At 45.3% G+C, this 21,521-nt stretch overlaps 1 protein-coding gene across 4 annotated transcripts in view; it reads left to right on the forward strand.

The window, feature by feature from the left end:
- The first annotated feature begins 4,284 nt into the window (after positions 1-4,284).
- Cyfip (Cytoplasmic FMR1-interacting protein Sra-1) overlaps positions 4,285-21,521 on the forward strand; it is an 82,443-nt gene continuing 65,206 nt past the window's right edge. For 2 of the 4 annotated variants that reach the window (XR_016286358.1, XM_089563750.1), the window contains exons 1-15: positions 4,764-5,250; positions 5,637-5,714; positions 5,803-5,904; positions 6,436-6,617; positions 8,112-8,337; positions 10,456-10,560; positions 11,695-11,898; positions 13,035-13,208; positions 14,299-14,394; positions 16,191-16,330; positions 17,003-17,150; positions 18,109-18,262; positions 19,019-19,101; positions 19,834-19,907; positions 20,262-20,435. Coding sequence is in view for 3 of the 4 variants with exons in the window: in XM_089563750.1 (XP_089419876.1) it covers positions 4,951-5,250; positions 5,637-5,714; positions 5,803-5,904; positions 6,436-6,617; positions 8,112-8,337; positions 10,456-10,560; positions 11,695-11,898; positions 13,035-13,208; positions 14,299-14,394; positions 16,191-16,330; positions 17,003-17,150; positions 18,109-18,262; positions 19,019-19,101; positions 19,834-19,907; positions 20,262-20,435 (2,240 nt within the window). In the remaining variant the exon portion in view is untranslated. Of the gene's footprint in view, positions 4,378-4,762; positions 5,251-5,636; positions 5,715-5,802; positions 5,905-6,435; positions 6,618-8,111; positions 8,338-10,455; positions 10,561-11,694; positions 11,899-13,034; positions 13,209-14,298; positions 14,395-16,190; positions 16,331-17,002; positions 17,151-18,108; positions 18,263-19,018; positions 19,102-19,833; positions 19,908-20,261; positions 20,436-21,521 lie in introns of those variants that run through there. The other 2 variants (XM_089563764.1, XM_089563756.1) reach the window with 2 other exon arrangements.

Raw genomic sequence — 21,521 nt, forward strand, 5'->3', positions numbered from 1 at the left:
TTAGCGGCCCGAAATTTCGAGTTTCGTCGCTCGAAATCGCCCCTGCCGCCGAGGCGCGTCTGCTGCACACCGCAAGAAGAGACGCGCGTGAGGAATCGGCCATGCGAAAAGGAATTCTCCAACCGAGCGTGTCCGGCGCAGGGGGGGAAGGGGACTGCCCAACTTTTGAAGGAGCAGACGGCTCGAAAGCTGGTCTGAAGGAAATAAAGCAAATACAGAAAGAAATTGAGAAATAAGGGTATGCGACCGACTGCATGCGGCGTCCCTCGGAGAAAACGTAGAATTCGTTTTCGCTTCTTTTTTCTCTCCAATTTTCCAATGAGATTCGCTCCGAAGAAGCGTTCGCGCGTGCCTTTCTTCGGCTCCATCCATCCACGTGGATGAAACGGCCGCGTCGTGCGTCTGCGGTGGCCGTGCGTGCGTTTTAGGGCGACCCGAGCGCTTGCTACGCGTGGCCAGGTTTTCGCTGATCTCGGTTCGGCGCCCCCGTTAAGTCTCTGACAGCCGCGACCCGATGAATTGAGTCGGTGCGGCTGCTCTAAAAGTGAATATGGAGGCGGCCTTGCGTGGGCCTCTTAGCCGAGGCGAGCAGCAAGGCCGTTATCGTGAAAAAAGAAAGAAAGAAAAACTGTTAACCGCGGCCGGCAATTCTTGCATGAATGGCCCTTATGCACCTGGTGCAGTGAATGCTTTTAGCGATTGAGTTCTCTTCTATTTTTTTTTCTTGGGAGCTTCCTTTAGTCGTAGTCTGCTGAAAAGTGGAATACGCACCTTGGGTCCAAGGTTATCATATTCTGCATTACGCACGGTACTACAGTGGTGACTGCCGTATGTTTTGCTACATTCGAATGAGTCGTTCTTGTGGAGTATTCTTCGCTTTCAATATATAATCCGACGAATGGACAAACAGTGCCAGGTCGATGCGTCCTTAAAGGGCAACTGAAGCGGTTTCAGAATTCGATGAGTTTAAGGTTGCCGAATGTGCGAAATGTGCAGGTAAAGCCTGCGAAATCGTTTTGCTCTAGTATTTGAAATGGTGGCGTAATCGCCGAATGAAGTCGTCGGCGTTCAGGCTTCTCTGAAGTGCACAGCGACGGGCAGAGGCCCCGATAATGACATCACGTATGACGGCACTGCGTTTCCAGCGAAGAAACGGTTATTCCATGGAAGAAAACCGACGCCACAGAAGGTGAAGCTCATGATGCATTGTTCGGTGCCATCTGACGACACACACCAGCATGCAGGCGTAAGCAGCGGAAATCTGAAATTTCGGCAACAATGACGTCACTGCCGAGTTTCCCCGCACTCCTCCACCGTAGTGAGAAGAAGCCTAAACATCGTCGCGGTTTTAATCGACGATTGTGTCACCATTTTAAATGCTAGTGCAAAAATACTTTTTATGCTTTACCTAGAAGCTTGAGTGACTCGAATTCTCAAAAAACCCTTTCAGCTTCCCTTTAACGGTGCGTTTTCATAACGAATTATTTTACTTTCCCGAAAAGACTTTACTGTGAACTTTTTTTTATAACTGATGGAAAAGATCAGTTCGCATTGTAGTGTTGACTATTGTGGAGCAGCGAAATGCTGCTAAATTGCACCGAATTTCAGTGCACATTCGATATCTTGGCCAGATCAATTTCTCTTTCCGAACGTATGATGCCGCACTTTCAAAATGGACATTGGAGAATAACCAGACAAACAGTTTTCGCCGACAATTTGAGCAATGCTTTTGCCGCACTTTAAATTGGTTACAAGGCAATATTTTTTTCTGACTGCAGTACATCTGGTATCTAATTTGCGGGTATGACCACGGAGCCAGAAGAAGTGATAGGGTTCACTGAGCCGTCGATGTAAACTTGCGCCCGGTTTGCATGGTGCTCATGAAAATATTCAAGGGTGACTTGTTGTAGTTCTGTCGGCGATAAGTCTATCTTCTTCCTGATGCCAGGTATCGAAAGAAGCACACGGGGATTGTGCAGGCTCCAAAGTGGCGAGGACGGTCTAGAGGCGGGTGTAAACTGGGACGGCAGAATGGCGCGATGTGCGTCAATGATGTCTGCAAACGATGTGCGTGGCCTGGTAATAGGAAGACTGGCAAGATGGTGAGAGGGAGCCCGGGAGATGTGCCGGAAATGTGCCCTCAGCGCGTCAACTGTTAAGTAGGTAGGGATTGGATGCTCCTGGGCGATGAGTACAGATGCGGCCGTAGAGGCACATTTCGGCAATCCTAGGCAAGTCCGGAGAGCTTGAGCTTGAGCGCTTTGCAGACTATGTTAAGGAGAATCCTCCTAGGTCCCTAGGTGGAGTTGTGTAATTACTATATCACTGGCCTGAGCGAGTCCGGAATAATTTTGTTCACACCCTCTGATGGCGAATCCCATCTCCAAGTATTGCTAACCCCCAATTCCAGGCAAAAAAATTCTCATCATCAGAGAAATCCGCCGTTCCGCTCCGCAAAGAGACCTGACTGTAACACGCGCTGACCAGCTAATCCAGAATTTCGGCCCGCCCATTACGCCGCCTGAGGTCCCACTGTTCGTGAAAAGCGCGAGATCCTCTGAGTACGTAGGAATTACGCTTGGGGGGCAGTGCGTACCGGTAATCAGATAACTTTTTTCCTTCTCAATTTTGCGTTCTTTTATTTTTGCGATAATCGCCCCCCTTCCCCGTCGACATTTGTCTCGAGCACCACCCGAAAAAATTTTATGGCTACGCCACTGATCTCCCCGTTTATGTAGATATGTGATACGGATGCGCCAAGCAAAGCGAAAAAAATTCCGGAGCGAATAGTGTAGCCCAGATAAGGGAGGGAATTTCGCGAGAATTGAGATAATATACACCAGCCAATATCACATTATGGGCAAAAAAAAAATCAGAAAATCGCATACGCCTTTCACCAGTTGAACCTACTGCAGAATGTGTTGAGGTGGGGCGGTGACCACCACAACCATTGGTAGTTTATTCATAGAACAAAAGTAAATAACAATAATATTGTTCAACCTTAGAAAGGATGAGGTGAACTAGAGAGGCCGCGGGCTCGTAATCATGGAGGCCTAGAACTCCGAATAAAAAAAATCAGTAACCAAATGCAAAAGGAAAATAAATAAATAATAAAAATCAAAGAACACGCGTTTGGAGCAGTTAAGGGATCCGCGGAATCTCAGTTATCTGGGCTTAGTATGGGGCTTTGTTGAACAAGGCTACAGTAATCTGCAGGCACAAAAACGCATATCACGAAATGCAAATTCGCGGACGATAGCTAGGCGGGCGAGTTGGTGATACATTTTCCAAAAAATAACAGCGCGAAAAACGGGGACGAAAAGTAGAAAAACACAGGACAAGTGCTGACTCTCAACTAAAGTTTAATCACAGGAAACACGCAAATATAAGGGAATAGGCAGCAACCGAACAACAAAACCAAGATAGCCAACCTCAAGATAGCCTAATCAAGATATCCAGCCTCACTGTCACGCAGGAGCAGGGATGGTTTGCTGACGCACACTCTTGATTTTTTTTTTCCGGAGAGTGTCAATCCTGTTTTCCTTTCTTATACTATAGTGACATTTTGTATAAACGCCCCGACCAACTGACCAGAGAAATCGTCGAAGGTTACCAAATAAGGAAGAAAAAAAAAAAAAGATTGTGCGTCAGCAAACCATCTCTGCTCCTGCGTGACGGTGAGGCTGCCTATCTTGACCCAACATAGTAGCACGTGCCTTGTGGTTTTGTTGTTCGGTTGTTTCCTGCTCCCCTATATTTACGTGTTTCCTGTGATTAAACTTTAGTTGAGAGACAGCGCTTGTCCTGTGTTTTTCTACCCTTCGTCCCCATTTTTCGCGCCGTTATTTTTGGGGAAATTCGCGGAGATTTTCTTCCGAGAAAGTTTTTTCCGGCTCTCTTAGCAGTAGAGCCCGTGTGAACGAAATGCCACGTTACCAGTTCGGCCTTCCCGCACACCGGTTTTTACATCTCAGCGCACGCAAGGAAGAATTCGGAGCTGTAACTGTAGAGCTCATTGTCTTGCCATTTCCTTGTTTGTCTGTCTACACACTAACAAGCATACATACTTAAGCATACAGACATGCATGCTTAAGCAGACAGGTATAAACTTTGATGCGCTGTTTGATGTAATAAATAATATAATTACAATTACAACCATATCGAACTGAAAACCGCAAAAGCAGCGCAGCTGAATGTTTCGGTTTCACTTTTACATTGTTGCTTGACTTCAAGCACTACAGGGATTTTCCTGGCGTTAGACGGCGCTGCTGTAAAACGCTCTATGGCAAAAGTTTCAAAATGGCTGACATCGCGGCTGCTTGGGAGTGCCTAAAGTTATTGAAACAACAGTAAAAGACTGAAGTTTTCCCCGCTGAGGTCTGTAACTGTTTCTGAGCCATACCAAGAAAGCCATAGCTTTACATAACTATCTTGTTTCCGGTGGGCTTTTGCCCAAAAGCTTTTTCTTTAGTTGGAGATGACATCACAGCCGCAACAAATCCCCGGATAACAGATGCAACTGTATTTCCTTTGATGTCTTTTGATTATAAAGTGGTACCCATTCAAATACAAAGATGAGCGAAGTGTTCCTCTGTCTAAAAAAAATCCTCAAATGCAATGATCACCAAAGAAAAAGTGCAGTAGGAAGTTTCGCGTCATGGCAATGCTTAGCGGGTCGGGCCGCCTCTCCGCGAGCGTAGCTACCGAACAAGTGCCCATCACTACGTGACTAATGCATCTTATGACAACTTCCGGTACGTCGTGAAGATGCGTGTGTCGAAATGATAACACTAGCCCCTCCCTTCTTGATCTCGATAACGGCATTACTGTGACTGGTGTTGACGTGAGCGGTGCGTGCACTGCTGAGCTCGTGTGCGGTGACAGCTCGGAATGTTTTGAAAATTTAGGTGTGTCCGATGACTGCTAACTGTTAGCTTGCGCACTAAAACCATGTCGCAGGACGCGGAGCAAACCGAAGTCGGCTGCGGCGAAGAGCCGGCCGACCGGAACACCAAAGTCGTCGCGGCACCAAAGGACGAAATCATGGCAGCGGAGGTGACGCTGGCGGACGCTCTGTCCAACGTGGATGTGTTGGACGAGCTGCCACTGCCGGATCAGCAGCCCTGCATCGAAGCCCTGCCCTGTAGTATAGTGTATCACGCCAACTTCGACACGAACTTCGAGGACCGCAATGCTTTCGTTACGGGGGTCGCCAAGTACATTGAAGAAGCCACCGTCCATGCTGAGCTTGTAAGCTTCTTCGTTTTGTTCCCTTACTCCCGTGCTCCGTCAATCAATCTTGGAGCACGGACTCGTTAGCTAGCTCGTCGAATGACAGGTTTCTTACCTTGTGTAATAACATGATTGCTTGATGATTGCTTTGATGCTTGCTTTGATGCTTGCTTTGATGACGGATGGTGCAGTGCTAAAACATCATACATCATGTCCCAAAGGATGGTGAAGCGTGTTGAATGCAGCTGAAAAATATGCTGAGCAATTTTACGCATTGCATTTACAAAATGTCGTTTAGGACGTGTGGTGTGGCGCAGCTTTCTAGGCTGTGCATTAGGCTATTGTTTTGTGTGCTCCTATGAGCGTTGAATTGCATTGAGTATTCTGCTCTAACTTTTTTGCAGAATGAAATGCTTGAACAAGGACAGGAACACGCAGTCATGCTTTATACATGGAGGTGTTGCTCACGTGCCATTCCTCAGGTACTTCCTTGTCGTTTATCGTTTTACTTTTATTTCAGCGTATGAAAGTTTACTGGAACTTTTTTTTAAGTGCCTTACTCATTTGCAGCCCAAATCGAATGAGCAACCAAACCGCGTAGAGATTTATGAAAAGACAGTCGAAGTACTCGCACCTGAGGTCAACAAGCTGCTCAACTTTATGTACTTTCAGGTGAGAGAATGCACGTTTTTTTGTTTTTTTTTTACTGAGGGCTGTCTGCATGTGCATTGAAGAGAAAAAGAGATAAAAGTGAAGCTTGACATTTGATGAAAAGCGCATATTACCCAAACGCTGCTGAAATCGAGGGCCACACTGAATGCCTTTTTGTTTTTATTGAGAATAAGTTTTGGTCGGATGTCCATGATACATTTTCTGTATATCAAAGCTGCCTTTGATTTTACTGTCTTTCCTCCTGCAGTCTTAACTTAGCCACTGCTTGCTCCAGGAAGTGGATGCTTACATACTTTTCTGCGAAGCTGTGACTAAGAACCTAGCGTTTTGCTTTGATGTGCTGCATAACCGAGTTCTTCATGCTGAGCACTTTTGCGTATCGGTCATATTTGTATAAAGGCATGTATTATTACTATTATTTTTTTTACTGATTATAACTTCAAACCTAATCTTTATGTAACCAGCCTAACGCTGTTTGCCCATGTTGAATGCTGCAAAGAAGAGTAACTAGTGTTCTCACTGTTTTTCCAGAGGAGGGCCATTGACCGATTCACAGCTGAGGTTAGGAGGTTGTGCCATGCTGAGAAACGGAAAGACTTCGTATCAGAGGCCTACCTCTTAACCCTTGGCAAGTTCATCAACATGTTCGCTGTCCTGGACGAACTGAAGAACATGAAGTCCAGCGTTAAGAATGATTACGCTACTTACCGGAGGTAGGCATGTTATTTGGGGCTGTTCAAAGGTTCAGGCCCTTCGGATACTTAATTAAGACATGCTCTCTTTTGTTCGCGCTTTGAACGGGGTATTGGTTTTCGGTTTTTTGAGGAGAGGAAATGGCTCAGTATCTGTCACATCTCTGTGGACACTTGAACCACGCTGTGAGGAAAGGGATGACGGAGGCAGTGAAGGAAGGAAGAGGTGCCGTAGTGGAGATCTGCATTGCAATTTCGGGTCTTTAACGTGCACTGACATCACACAGCACAGGGGCGCCTTTTGCGTTTCGCCTACCTCGAACCGCGGCCGCTGCAGTTGGGTTCGAACTTGGGTACTGCGGCTCAGAAGAGAAGTGCCCTAACCACTGAGCCACTGTGGCCGGTGAACCTGGTGTGCCTTTTTGGCAAATGAACACATATAAGGTCCTTTGAAGTTTGGAAAAGCTCAAGAGGACACCTCCATTTATTAGAGAATGATTGAAAAGCCCAAGTTCAGTTAGTATTATGTATATATAAAATTGCGATTTAGTTCAGCTCAGTAGCATTGTTCACCTTTCTTGACTGAGGGCTTATTGAGAAGTAAATAGTAATGGTGTTATAGTAGTGATTGCTTTACCAGCTTTCTACAAAAAGCTGACTTTACACTTCTCAACTGCAGTGGCGTGCGTGCCTTATTTTAATGTGTGCTCAGTTTTGTGGCCATTCAGAGTGTAGATGGATATGTGTATTCATATACCATATAATCTGCTGTAAGGGCTGCACCCATGTATTGGCCATATCCCCTGTTTTGGTAGATAATTGAGAAAATACGGTATTTTTTTTTTAGTTTGTGTATGGGCTGCACCTTTAAAGTTCACACTCGAATTTAAAGAAAAAAGTGCGGCCCTTGCATGAGTTTGTACCGTATGCAGTTCTAGCGTGCATGCTGTTTTGAACATTTCTTGAAGAAAGTCTTTAGTTGAGCTTGTTGTCAGTATAAATTATTGAGTTCTGTCAGCATTCTCTGTCTCGTGTTTTTGATCATAAAATGTAGCCTTATTGTAAAACATTTGAACAAAATCATTACTCTTTGTGGTCACGACAGGGTCAATAACTGCTATTGAATCACTTGTTATTTGTTGCATTTATAAGGCCTGATAAAGGCTTGTTATCAGCTCCCTTATCAGCATGTGTCTGCATGCTGTCAATGATTGTGGGAAATAGAACTTATCCCGTAATACCATTTTGTTCTGCTTGCCTTATTTCTCTCGTTTGCTTATGATTATATTTACAAATTATGTTATCTTTTAAGCTTATTGTTTTGTAACTAACAAGTAACTTTGTTTAATTGCCTAGATTTGACTAAGGCTGCATTCTCAGAACTTAAGTGAGTCGGATCATGGTGGATTTCTGCATGGTGATGCGAATTAAAATATTTTTAGTGACTAATATTATTATCATTATATTATTATTCTGTGTCTTTTCATATGCTGATGAACGGTGTATGGCGTGCAGGGCGGCCCAGTTCCTGAAAGTGATGGCCGACTCCCAAGCATTGCAGGAGTCGCAGAACCTGTCCATGTTCCTGGCGACGCAGAACAAGATACGGGACACTCTCAAGGAGACACTGGAGAAGATTGCTGGCTACGACGACCTCTTGGCGGACATTGTCAACATCTGTGTCCAGATGTATGAGACAAAGATGTACATGCTGCCTGCCGAAAAGCACATGCTGGTTAAGGTGAGCTCATTACAGTTGCTGGTGCTCTTGTCCACAGATTAGGGTATGAGATGGCTGGCTTCAAAAGCTTCGGATTAAAAGGGCTCAACAAAGGGCTCTTGTAGGCTTTTAGTGCATGTAAGCATGATTAGTATTGCAATGTAAAGGTTTAACTTCCAACCACCAAAGACCTGCACACTCTATCACTTTGTGTATCATTTTTGGGCATTTCTGCATTTTTTGTTCCGAGTGTTGTTGATTTAACCTTTGCAGACAGTACCAGTCATACTGTATGTACTCGTGTAAGGGCCACCCCCATGTAAAGGCTGCACCCCGAACTTGGCGACCGGTAATTCGAAAAAAGAAAAGAAGTCAGCCTGAAGAATTGCCTCGCGTGTGCGTAATTTCGCCCGCGTTGTACTTTACACTGGGAGCTGAGAGGTGATAACTGCCTGTGACATGGTACAACCACACACGAGTCGTCCCATGTGCTGGTCTCTGCCTGGAACCACGAACATGCAGTGTCATGCTTCTGCTAACACATCTTGAGCACTTGGCGTTTGCACCAGAAAGGACAAAACATTATGCTCTGAAAAAAACTAGTACCCACGCTAGTAGAGCGTTTCTTTGCGGTAACACGCCGCCCGCCAGGCTTGGAAGTTGTAGTTGCGAGCCATTTTGTCCGGTGTTGCTAGGCCTAGCATGCTTTGCATTGAAGACACAGCGAAAGTGTTTTGAATCTTGTAGCGGTTTTCTATAAAAGGCCTAACCTTGTTACCTGTTCACTATCTCACAATAATCTGACATTAAAATGAGCGTATGACTGATTTCTGCAAGGCCTTCAACAGTTAAGCGCATGGAAGAGCAGGTCAGGTGAACGCCACCTCACACTGACGGCCGTGGATCGCACGTGTGGCATGCCACTCTGAACCATCAGTCACTGAAGCGGCAGATCTTTTTGGAGGGCCTTGATCATAACTTAGAATCACGTGACATTTGCTAGTGAACTGATCTAGCAACCTGATTTACTTGTGGTTAATTCATGCCGGTCCTCGGGCACACATCCTATCGCCCATACTTTAAATGCATTACGTATTTCAAGGATTTGCCGGGACTGCACTAGTCCGTCATAAAAATGAGGGCTGCGGCATGAAAAAGGGAGGCATAATCGGGACTCCGCTATAGTCAGAAAAATTTCACCGTTCATTGAAAAATGCCGGTCCTGTGTGAGGGCCGCACCCCATCAAAACCTCGGAAAAAAAAAAAAGTGCGGCCCTTACACGAGTATATACGGTATTCATTTGCAATGATGACTTCTTCCACACACTTTCTAGTACATTTGTGCCTTTGCATGTGCTTTCTCCTCTTCCTTATGCCCTGAGCTAACTTTTCTCATACGTACTGACAAGTGTGCCAGTTAAGTAAACTTGGAAACGAGCAAGCTGTCCAGAAGCCTGAACTGATGTTTCAAACCGGAGCTTGCTACTGTCACCGGCGCATTGAATTAGGTGCTAGACTCTGTCGCTTTGCATCATTGCTCTATCCACCATAAAACCGTGTAAGAAAAAGAAATGGCTGCATCATTTATGGCTTCATGTCTATGAACACTGAACAGGCTGTAGGCTCTTGAAGCTGTAGCACATGACAGATGTTGATGCTCCCAGTTATTGGAGCTAAAGAAGAGAGGTTGACATCTTTTAGAAGAAATAGTTATGTTCACTAATCGGGAATTGGTCTCTTGCCACATCCTCTTAGAGCTTGCAAAGTATGCGCACACTGGCTGCGGAGTTAGCAGTCCACCCGAACTGTTAGCACTAATTATTGTTAATTATTATGCCCCTGCGTTAGCCCTTGCAGTGGTGTCTTTTCTTTGGTTTGGCCCTTTCTAAGTGAGTTGCAATGCTCTGGGAAGTTCTTTTCTATTGGAAAAAAATATGCTGCTGCATTTTTGTGAGAATTTTATCACAAAACGAGACGTGTTTTTCAGTTTAGTATTGAGAACTTACTCCTAAAGATGAAGCTGTGGTAGGTGCAGCATTTTGTTTAAAATTTATCATATATCCTTTTGGTAGCTTGTGTGAGTGGTGCCATTTGCGAAGGCTGGATTCACTGTTCTATTTCCCCTTGCTGTTTGTTCAGGTCATGGGCTTTGGCCTTTTTCTCATGGACGGTGAGGTCTGCAACATCAATAAACAAGACCAGAAGAAGCGGCTGAACATCAGCAAGATTGACAAGATATTCAAGGTATGCGGCCTTTATCTGCCTTGGACGTCATCTGTTTGTCAGTGCACTCGTCTGAACGATACAGCTCGTTACTTAATACAAGTTGGTAAAACTTTGCTTGATTTTTAAAAAAGACTTAGAGGAAACTTTTATAAGAAGGCTGCACTCTCCTGATAGTGCGGGGGCAAAGTTATGGGTCACACCTAGAAGGTGCAGTCTTATTTTAGTCATGCATTTTTTGGCCTTTTCATAGAAGAATTGCGGTTTAGCATAGTTTTCCTATGTAAATTTCTTGCCTGTGTTTGTGTGTGTGTGTGTGTGTGGGGGGGGGGAGGGGGTAGGAGGGAAAGGGAGGGGGGAGGGAGGGATTCCTTGCACTTTTAGCATGTTAACTGCTACAGCAATTTTTGCATCCCTAATCCCTGTATGTCGTGGCCCACCAGTGAGCCACCTTTAAATTTTCTTGGGTGCTGCTTGACTCACCTGTCAGCCACTGCCGAAAATAGCTTCTTTGAGCCACCAACAGATGGCAGTAGTTACCCTGCATGTGTAAAGCCCTTCTGTTATCCATAAGTAACGCCATCTCCACTCTTCTCCTCCTGCACTGCCTCTCGCTCTCTCCCCTTTAGACTGTGGCTCCCCCTATGTGGTGCTGAACTAGTGGAAGCTCTCTAAAGCAATTGCGTTACATATAGCATTGTATCACAATGGTGCTTGCATGCACTGCTCGCGTTGTTTGGCACTACGGGGGAAGAGGAAGCAACAAAACAAGAAAAAAAAAGCGTGAGAACTAGTGACTGCATTCAGCCAAGGGCAGGGTGGAATGTCGAGGGAATGCACTGGGACTGAGGTGGGCGGCATCCCTCAAAAGTTAGGGTTGCTTTTAGTTCATTGAGGGGCTTTATTCATGTAGGCTTTTCACGGGCTCTTTGAAACTTACTGAGTTACCCTATGGCTTCATCACTGCATGACCCAGTATTAGTGGCCACACAGCTTGCGTACGTGGCGTGACTCACCGGTGACGCACGATGCAGTGAATGCATTGAGGACATTCGGAGGCTTGTGTTCTTCGTGTCGCATTGAATGTATTGAGTGTGTAGTGCTGTCGAAATCTTGCCATGTGTGTGACGCACTCTTTTGGTTGCTGTCCCCCAGGCGCTGGAGATGGTGCCATTGTTTGGAGACATGCAAATAGCACCATTCCACTACATCAAGTGCAGCCCCCACTACGAGGCATCCCGGTGGCCCCTGGCCAGTTCGAGCAGCCCAAGCCCCCAGTCGGACTTGCTGCAGCACTTGCCAGCCATCCGGGATGACTATGAGCGCTACATCAGTGAGCTGGCCCGACACAGCAATGAGGTGGGCATCCCCTTCCCCCCCCCCCTCTACTCTCTCTCTCTCTGTGTCACTGTTTTGTTCTTGTAGGGCACACACTACTCACATCACCTCTGTTTCACTGTTTGGACGCAGAAAAAAAAATTTTGGTGCTAGGTGCTGTTAGAAACTGCTCAGACCTGGCTGGATTGAATCTGTGAAACATTGCAGTGGAGGAACATTTGAAGCAAATATGTGTTTGTTGTAACTGATATTTATTGTTAGAGTGAATGCAGAAATTTGGGCCAGACACCCTCTCGTTGAGGCCAGCCCATTTGTTGCTCATGCAACAAACTGGGCAGCTTGACAGTCTTGGCATGTAGCATACCTGGCCACTTGTTCTTCTACTGCTTTGTCAACACTGCGGCACAAAGTGGTCTTTGTAACCGCCGGCATGATTATCTGTGCTCAGATGCATTTATTGTTAAACGCTCATGGCATCGGACCTGGGATGTGGTAATGACAGAATTACGGCTGCAAAGCAAACAGTAATTTTGCATAATACTTTTGATAAGTCGACCTTTGAAAACAAATTTTTTTTTCTTCAGGCTGTGGCAGTTGCTGAAAGGCTCGCAGTTTTTCTCTGACATCTGAAAAGATAAGTGTGAATAGCAAGGTTTGACATAATTCAGTTGAAGTGCATCTCCTGCAGCCGTTTCTTTCAATGAACCTCCTCTCAGTGCCGCCGCGGTGGCTCAGCGGTTATGGTGCTCGGCTGCAGACCCGAAAGACGCGGGTTCGATCTCGGCCGCGGCGGCTGGAATTTCTTTGGAGGAGAAATTCTAGAGGCCCGTGTGCTGTGCGATGTCAGTGCACATTAAAGAACCCCAGGTGGTCGAAATTTCCGGAGCCCTCCACTACGGCGTCTCTCATAGCCTTAGTCGCTTTGGGACGTTAAACCCCAATAAACTAAACTAACTAAACTAAATGAACCTCCTCTCAGTGGTGGATGGCTGAGTGTTACCCGGTCGGCCTCTGGGCAATGCACCAGTCTGAACTAATGTTCGCTTGTGAGGTGCTTGAAAGAGCTGTCACTGTACATGTTCTCTATACATCTCAACCTAAGGATTGTATCTGGGAGGTGGTGTGCATTACCTCAGAGCAGCCGTTCCCTATTGCAGGTAACGACAACTGTGAAGGAGACGCCGCGCACTGATGCCGAGAACAAGGAGCTGAACGACCTGGCTCTGCGGGGGCTGCAGCTCCTCTCCGACTGGACGACACACGTCACCGAGCTCTACTCGTGGAAACTGATGCATCCCACGGACCCGCACCAGAACAAAGACTGTCCCCAGGCGAGTGTGTGGGCTTCAACTGCTAAGCAGCTAACACTGCAGTCTGTTGCTGCTGCTGTATTTGTTCATTTGCGGAGCACAGCAGCTCTTTTTTAGTTCAAGTAGGCACAAAGAGCAGGGCTAAGAATGGATAATAAAACAGAACATATTGTGCTAGAATGCTGAATACCTGTACACTTATAAGGTGCAGTGTTGCGCAAAAAAATAAAACCAAGAAAGAAGCATTGAGTGAATTTTGGGTGGAAAAAGACTTTGAGGGCTGGATAGCTTCTCAGTTCATTAAATTCTGTTCTGTGGTACAAATAAAGCATTAGGCAAAGCATTCCTTTTTGATGAGCCTATATTGAGGGTGGAGGAGCAACATTCATGACTCTTTCCTTACTGCGCCTATTTAAATCATTCAATTTGAGTGGTGCTGTGAAACTGTCAATACTTTGTGATCTGGGCCGCTTCTGCACAAGTAAAACCATCCAGTATGTTGCAAAAGAACTGTACTTCAGTTTACGATCCTTTTTTTTTTTTTTTTATCAGCCTTATGAGGGAGTACTTTTCTAAACTTCTCACAAAACCTGCCAGTGAAGCATTCACGGCGAGCGTGGCATGCAAGGTGGCATCCTCGTCTCACACCGACCCTGCTCAGCAGTGGTGGTGTTCTCATGATTCCCCAGCATCATCACTCGACTTTCTAGATGCAAGTGACAGCTTTGTATGAAAAGGGGGTGTCCATTCGTCCAAGTATAAGCTAGTGGGCGGGTAGTGTCAGTAACTAGGTTGTAATTGCCGTTGCTCCTACCCATATTCTTCTTGACCATATTGTTGAACTTTCCAGATAAGCTGCTCTAGTTGTTTTCAACAACTTTGAACATCATGGTACTGGCGAATGATTGTTTTTTTTTTTTTTTGAACAAACCAGTTGTGTCTAATAGAGCAGTTAACTTGCATTGCTGAGCAAGAAGTAAAATGGGTATCTGTGATGATAAGCAAATGAAGGCTGGTGTGAGAAGTCAGCATAACACAGCTCAAGTTTTTTTGCTTTCTTCAGCAGAACAGAGTCTCATGTATCCCTTTCCGTTCTCTGTTCCGCTTGCAGGAGGCAGAGGAGTATGAACGAGCCACAAGGTATAACTACACTGACGAAGAAAAGTTTGGCTTGATTGAAGTGATTGCCATGGTAAAAGGTCTTCAGGTTAGTTTCATTGTGTTCTCTTTGTTGTCGCCATCGATCCTTTTCACTGAAAGTTTGAGGCTTTGTACCTGTGTGTTTTAACATTTTACACGAGCATTTTTGGCTGAACATGCTAAGAATGTGCGGCTGCATGCAAGAAAAATTATGATTGAAAGCAAGCGTTAGTGTTAATGTGAATCTCTAAAATTGTTCGTGAAGGTTCACAGAATGATTTCCTTGTGGTAAAAATTGAGATTGTTGCAGCATCGCTCTGTATGTGCAGAACTCTCAGATTTTGCATTTGTACATACACTGTTGGTCGCAAGGGTGATTTTCTTCTTTGCACTCATTTCTCATAATGCATGTGCATTTCTTGAACCATGGGTGCAAAGTGCAAACAGGAAAAGATGATAGACCTCTGTGGCGTGACCATGCTACTTTGGTGGTTGTCTTTAGGAGTTGGGTCAGCACAATTTGTTTTTATGCGCAGCATATTGCAATCACTCAGTTCAGCCCTTGGGCGCGGCCAGGCAGCCACCAAACCACGTGACGTGACGTCACGTGGTGACATGACGTCACCAAACCACCTAAAAAAAAAGGAAAAAAAGACGGCTGAGCATGGTGGCGGTTGCCACCGCCCCGTTTCAAAGGGGGCACTCCTATCCATCCATCCATCCATCCATACGTCACGGAGGAAAAGCTGCTGAGAAAATCGAGTGCCGCCAAGCAATACCTCGCGCAAAAAGACCGCACAATATGCAACGCATTCTTGGCTTAACCAAGCTAAGCCTGGGCATAATTTTTTTAAAAGAATGCTCGCTCGAAGAAGGGTAAAATAGTTAAAATGCACAGATTAAATAAATGTAGAAATCTGTTTCGAGAGGATGTTTTCTTACTTCTGAGTGCCCTGCTCAGTGCTGTGTTAATTTTCAGTTTCATGATATCTTTGTGCCCTCCGTGGTGATACAAGGTAGAACCACATGGGTCTCGGGAAATTGACATCTGAAATTAGTGTAGTGCATTAATGATTGCCATAGCAGTTAGCAAAAATGTATAAGCAGCATGTATGAGAGTGCAGCTGCTGCCTTCACTCTAAAGTGGGTACATTGACTTGAGGCAATCTTGAAGAAGTCTTGAAACAGTTTTGTGGCAGGTGATGCCGTTACTAGGCACTTGTAATACTGCAGAAATGGAGCATCCCCAGTCATGGCAGTTACCTGCTCATCTTGCATGAGCTAGGTGTAATCAGGTAGGCTGTACAGGCACATCTCAGAAAATTCCCAAAGCATGGAAATAGGGTTCCGTGCACATTTGCTGATGATAACATCTGATAGTCTGTGAAAGCAGCTTTGAAGCGAATAAAGCAGCTATATTCAACCATTCATCAGGCAGCCAAATACGGCATGCTTCCCTGTATTTCACGCTAGGCTGATGGTTGTGCTATGATTATTAAAAGCACTTTTGGTATGGGCTGTGAATTTTTCTTAAAACCTTAAGTCAACATTTTTTTTTTTTTGCATACATTAAAGTGAAAGAGTTATCCTTGAAAAGTGATTTTTCAAGGACCTGTGTTCAGTCACACTCCTTAATGTGCCATAGTACATAGATTACCTATAGGTTCATTATTATACTGGCCGTTCAAGCTTGCTGCATTTATTGGTGCCACGTTTTGTGCGGTGCAGCTATGTGAATTGCTTATAGTGGCAGCAAAAGCTCATTCTTTGACAATCTAGCCATTAAATTTGTCGCACTGCTTTCAAACATCTTGGTCGGATTTCGTTGCCGTTTCCTCAGCTGGCATTCTCCTCACTTGTTAGGTCCTCATGAGTCGAATGGAAACAGTCTTCACGGATGCTGTGCGCCGGCACGTGTACTGCGAACTGCAGGGATTTGTCCAGCACACTTTACGGGAACCATTGCGAAAGGCTGTGAAGAACAAGCGAGACCTTGTCCGCAGGTTGGTCATCTTTGGGACTCCTTTTTTTACTCTGCTGCGCTTTGCTTCACACATAAATTTGGATGCTTTGCACGCAGTAGGTGTCAGTTAATCAGAAACCAACACCAAAGACTGTTTTTAACAGGCTTGCTCCCAGAAACTGGATCAACAGTTCATGCGAGTATGTAAATGAAGTTTCCAGTAGCTTTATTTCATTGTTTTGCAAGCACATCCTAGCTCTGAGTGTGCCTGCTCTCGTTGAGCGTTACACGCGTTATTCGACTAGCATGTGGCACCTCCGAGCTTTAAAAACTGTTTTTTGGGCCAGCGAGAAGTTTGAGTTCAGGACGTCGACATATGGGCAGCAGTGTACAGTATCCATTGCTCGCTATGACCTTTGTAAAGTTTTTCGGATGTTCGCAATGCTTTTGTGCAATTTGCGCACCCCCTTTTTGAAGCTGTAACTTAAAGTAAATAAATCCACAAGTTACAAGAGTAAATATGGTACTGCCAGCGTGTAACCTGTTGGAGGCTTGATGTTTCTTCACTGTTGTTAATTTTATAGCTAGTTTTCATCGTTGTCTTGTTTGTACGTAATTTTCTTGTATTCTGCGAGAGTTACATGTTTTCTGCTTATGTGTGTTCTTAGCTGACCTTGGGTGAGGTTGGTTCAAGCTGTGCCTCACTGTGCAGCATCATCATGTCGGTTCGAGAGACCTGTGCCGACTGGAAGCGCGGGACAGAACCCAATGAAGACCCGGCGCTCAGGGGGAAGAAGGACCCCGACAACGGATTTGACATTTCAGCGCCTCGGCGCAACGTTGGCCCGTCCAGCACACAGGTCTGCTGGCTTTCCCTTACAATCTTTTTAGCTCTCTTTTATAGCATGGCTATAATGAATGAGAAAAAAAGATTAGGGGTGTGTGAGTTGGCGTCAATTTGGATTTATGATGCTTTTCCAGGACACTGCTGTAGTGGATTAGTACTTGCTAAGCCTTTACAATCCTTAAAGGTGCACTGAAGAGGAATCTGAACTCGTCTTTTTACCGCGAGAACTCGATCTACACGTTCCCAGCATTCTTAGAAACTTCGATTTATTGCCCTGTGCAGCCGATTTCCCTAATTAAATCGGATTAACGTCCGGCTCCTGCCTTTTTTTTTTCCAAAATTTTCTGCACACGGTGGGAGGAGTCGACTGACCAACGCATTGAGTGCCTTTCGTGCAGTCGTGTGGCGACTTTGCTTTCGCTTTTATTTTGTTTCTTTTAGGTTTCCGTGAATAAATAGGTCTAGTCAGAGACTACATAGCTGCAAATTATGCCCACGGAAATAAAAATACGCGTGGACTCTTTGCTTTCGCCGATCACTACGTATTACTCCGCCGATGGCAGAGCGGCAAGTCACTACGGGACTGGGTGAAAGGTTGGTTGACTCCTCCCACCGTTCGTGGTTAAGTTAAATAAAAAAAGACGGGAGCTCGACGTTAATCCGATTTGTATTAGGGAAATCGGCCACACAGGGCAATAATTCGAAGTTTCCAAGAACGCTCAGAACGTGTACATCGAGTTCCCGTGGCAAAAATACGAGTTCAGATTCCTCTTCAGTGCACCTTTAACTGTTGTGTCCACGGCACTAGGAGCCACATAATAAAGTTTGTCTGTGTGCGTGTGTGAGCGGCTTTGGTGCTTAAGAAGTGTCCTGCTGTATGTGAATGCACTTTTCTTGACAGCTTGTACTGTGGCTGTCTTTCTTTACCCTCCCCTGGCATCTGGTGTGATGTGGTCCCCCCTCTTTCGCAGCTGTACATGGTTCGCACCATGCTGGAGTCGCTGATCGCGGACAAGAGCGGCGGCAAGCGGACCCTGCGCAAGGACATTGATGGCCCTTCCCTCATGGAGATCGACAGGTTCCACAAGGGATCTTTCTACTGGAACTACCTGCTCAACTTTAGCCGTGAGTCGGAGGACGCTTCATCAGTGCAGGAGAGGTCCTTTTGCTGCACGGCTGCCATTCTAAGGTTGCTGGAGAGAATTCCTAGCAGCGGCACTCTGCCCAGGAAGGGTCAACAAAACTCATGGGTTTTGTGTGCCATGCGAAAGAGCAAATTCAGCCACAGGAAATTGTGCTGATCTGCAGCGAGAAATGGCAGAGCATCGACGTCTTTGCATCATTCGCATTTGGCAAAACTTCTCTTGGTTTATTGTATTTGCACACATGAATATGCACTACAGAATGCTACAAAGCATATGAACACCATTGAACAGCAGCAGCAGCAAATCGGTGCAAATGTTAACAGTAAAAGTACAGTCTTTGTCAAAAGTAACCAGGCTGCACATTTTTCTTCTCCGTCGTATATTAAAGCTATTATGCCAGCCCTCAAGCTCTAAATCTCTGTATGGTAAGAAGAACCCCTGTTCTGAAACTTTTTGGTCTTTAAGGAGCTGTGAGGGCTCTGTTATACAAATGAGAAGCAAACCATGGAGCCTTGTTACTTTTGACAAAGACTGTACATCTGTGCAACAAATGATTCACGTTTACGTTTACTTGGCCACCACTGTCATCAGTGTGCCATGGGTTTTTCACTTTTTTTATGTTCACTTGGATCTTTGGGCTGTGAAAAGGGAGGCTTTCTTATTTTCCTTGAAAAGCTGGCTACGTTTCAGTAATTATTCATTGTTTTTATTTCCTCTTTCTTTCTTTGACATACAGAGACTTTGCAAGAGTGTTGTGACCTGTCCCAGTTGTGGTACCGAGAATTCTACTTGGAAATGACGATGGGGAAAAGGATCCAGGTGATTTTTCACTACATTGATGTGTATGCGCTGGAAGTGTTTGCAGCAATGTTTCCTTGTTTTATGCTAGTTGCTGTCTTCAGTTTCATAATCACCCGCCGCGGTGGCTCAGTGGTTATGGTGCTCGGCTGCTGATCCGAGAAGACATGGGTCTGATCCCGGCCGCAGCGGTCGAATTTCGAGGCCCATGTACTGTGCAATGTCAGTGCACGTTAAAAAACGCCAGGTGGTCGAAATTTCCGGAGCCCTCCACTACAGCCTCTCCGATAGCCTGAGTCACTTTGGGACATTAAACCCCCATAAACGAACCAAACCAACCAACCAGTTTCATAATCCAGGCAGACACAGTTTTTTTGTGTCGAGGTGCAAATGTGAGTTTTGCTCAATGACATTGGAAATTTTTTAGAGGCAAACTTGGCACTTGTCGCTAATGGGCGGTCAGTGTTTTTACTTTCATTGGTTGTGATGCAACGTGTTACACTTGGACAGTTGGGGAAAGTAGAAAATGCCCCGATTTAGGTGAATTTTTCTTTTGCTGCATAGTTTGGCTTTGAGGCTTTCCTTCTGTGTGGCCATCTGGCAACCTTCTGGTTAAGGGCGCGTTGGTTTTAGTCCTCTCTTGGATGTATCATGCGGACACAGGGCTATCTGATGTAGGTGTGACATTGGCTGCATCAGGAAAGTGTAGGGAAGAATGTTTCCTAATGGCTGACATCCGTTTTCTGGTTTCAGTTCCCGATTGAAATGTCCCTTCCGTGGATCCTGACTGACCACATCCTGACCACAAAAAACCCTTCCATGATGGAGTGAGTGTCTCTCATGACCTCCTTGTTGAAACTATGGAGCGAATTTGTCTGGTCTCTTGAAAGTGCTCAGAGGCATTTTCTGCGTGTGACACTTGGCTCTAAAAAGTGTGGGCATGTATACGGATAAACCAAATGCTGTGAGGAGGTGTTCTACTCATATATTGGTAGCTGTGCTAAAAATGAGCACGTGCGTTTGTTCTACACCTTATCTTTGTTTTAGCTGTCTGTTAGGTTTGGTCCTTGTTCTTATCTTTTTCATTTTTGAGAGTGTGTGAATTGGCGCATTTTTATTGCTTTGATATGCCCCTTGCTTCTCTTTGGCTCCCAGAGATTCATGAGGAGACTTTGTTCCAGGTGTGTGCTCTACCCCCTGGATCTCTATAATGACAGCGCATTTTATGCGCTCACCAAGTTCAAGAAGCAGTTTCTCTACGATGAAGTGGAAGCCGAGGTCAACCTGTGCTTTGACCAGTTTGCATACAAACTGAGTGATCAGATATTCGCCTACTACAAGCATCTTGCTGGAAGGTAGTGTGTTCTTCACTTCAGTGTTGCCTTTCAAAAGCACTTCTCACATTAGGACAACTGTGTTGGTTCACTACTTTGCACAGGTGTTGCAGATCAGCTAGGAGCTAGGGTGATATGTTTTATAAGTGCCGGTTTTTTCTTGTCAGACAAGACACATGGCATCATCTAATTTGGTTAATTGCAAGGAATAAAGTGAAGTGAGGCAGGGAGATCATTATAGTTGATGTAATGAGTGCTGTGAAAGTGAACCTATTATGTGACGTTAATACAAAAAACTCTTAACAGAGTGTACATTTCTTCACAAAAAAAATTAAGGGCTAAATTACTTTTGTGCACGTAATGTGGTGTTTAACGTGAACTGCAGACGCCATGGCATGTATCACAGGCACAGCAGACATCACCATGAGGAATCGGTGAGGGAGGTATCTGGAAGTTCAGTAAAGTAACTTTAAGAAATTATTCTTTCGAGCCATGTATGAACAAAGTACTGAGTCTTGAAAGGTGAAGTGCTTTATTTTGGAAAAGTGCTGAAAAGAGAAATGGAAGAAAGGCCAGTTTTTATAAAACAAAAGCAAAAAAAGTGAAAGCATTGTCGACTACAATCACTGTGACATAAATGCAGATGCATGCTAACATTGTCGGAGAAAGTTGCACCATCTTGAAGGTGCGTCCGGTGGAAGCGGTTCTTGCATTTGTGTAGTGCGACAGCACTTAAGGGCACTGTTCTCGCTTTCCTGGCATTGCCGTCGACGGTATTAGCTTAAAAACACGAAGGAGTGCAAGAGAACGAGAGGAGGAAAGTTGAATGGCACTGCACTGCTGAGCTGACCAAGCACCATTCCGAAACCTTGGCACCCTCTGTGTGCAGCAAGCAAAGTATTGCTTGCTCAGACTAGCTTTTCTCCGCTTTGCTGCATCTTAAGTGTGCAGTGGAATGCAAAATGCCGTGGCAAAACTGAAAAAGCGAGAAAACTTTGCTTCCATGTCGTTAGAGCTGAGCACTATGGACAAGGTCCCGCATGCTGCTGTCGCACAATGTTGTGTTGCACAGGCGTGGTAACTGACCGTCAGTCTTTCTAGTAGCGC

The sequence above is a fragment of the Amblyomma mixtum genome, chromosome 1, assembly GCF_055824585.1.
Source record: "Amblyomma mixtum isolate Tamu chromosome 1, ASM5582458v1, whole genome shotgun sequence".
In the NCBI taxonomy this organism is placed as follows: domain Eukaryota; kingdom Metazoa; phylum Arthropoda; class Arachnida; order Ixodida; family Ixodidae; genus Amblyomma; species Amblyomma mixtum.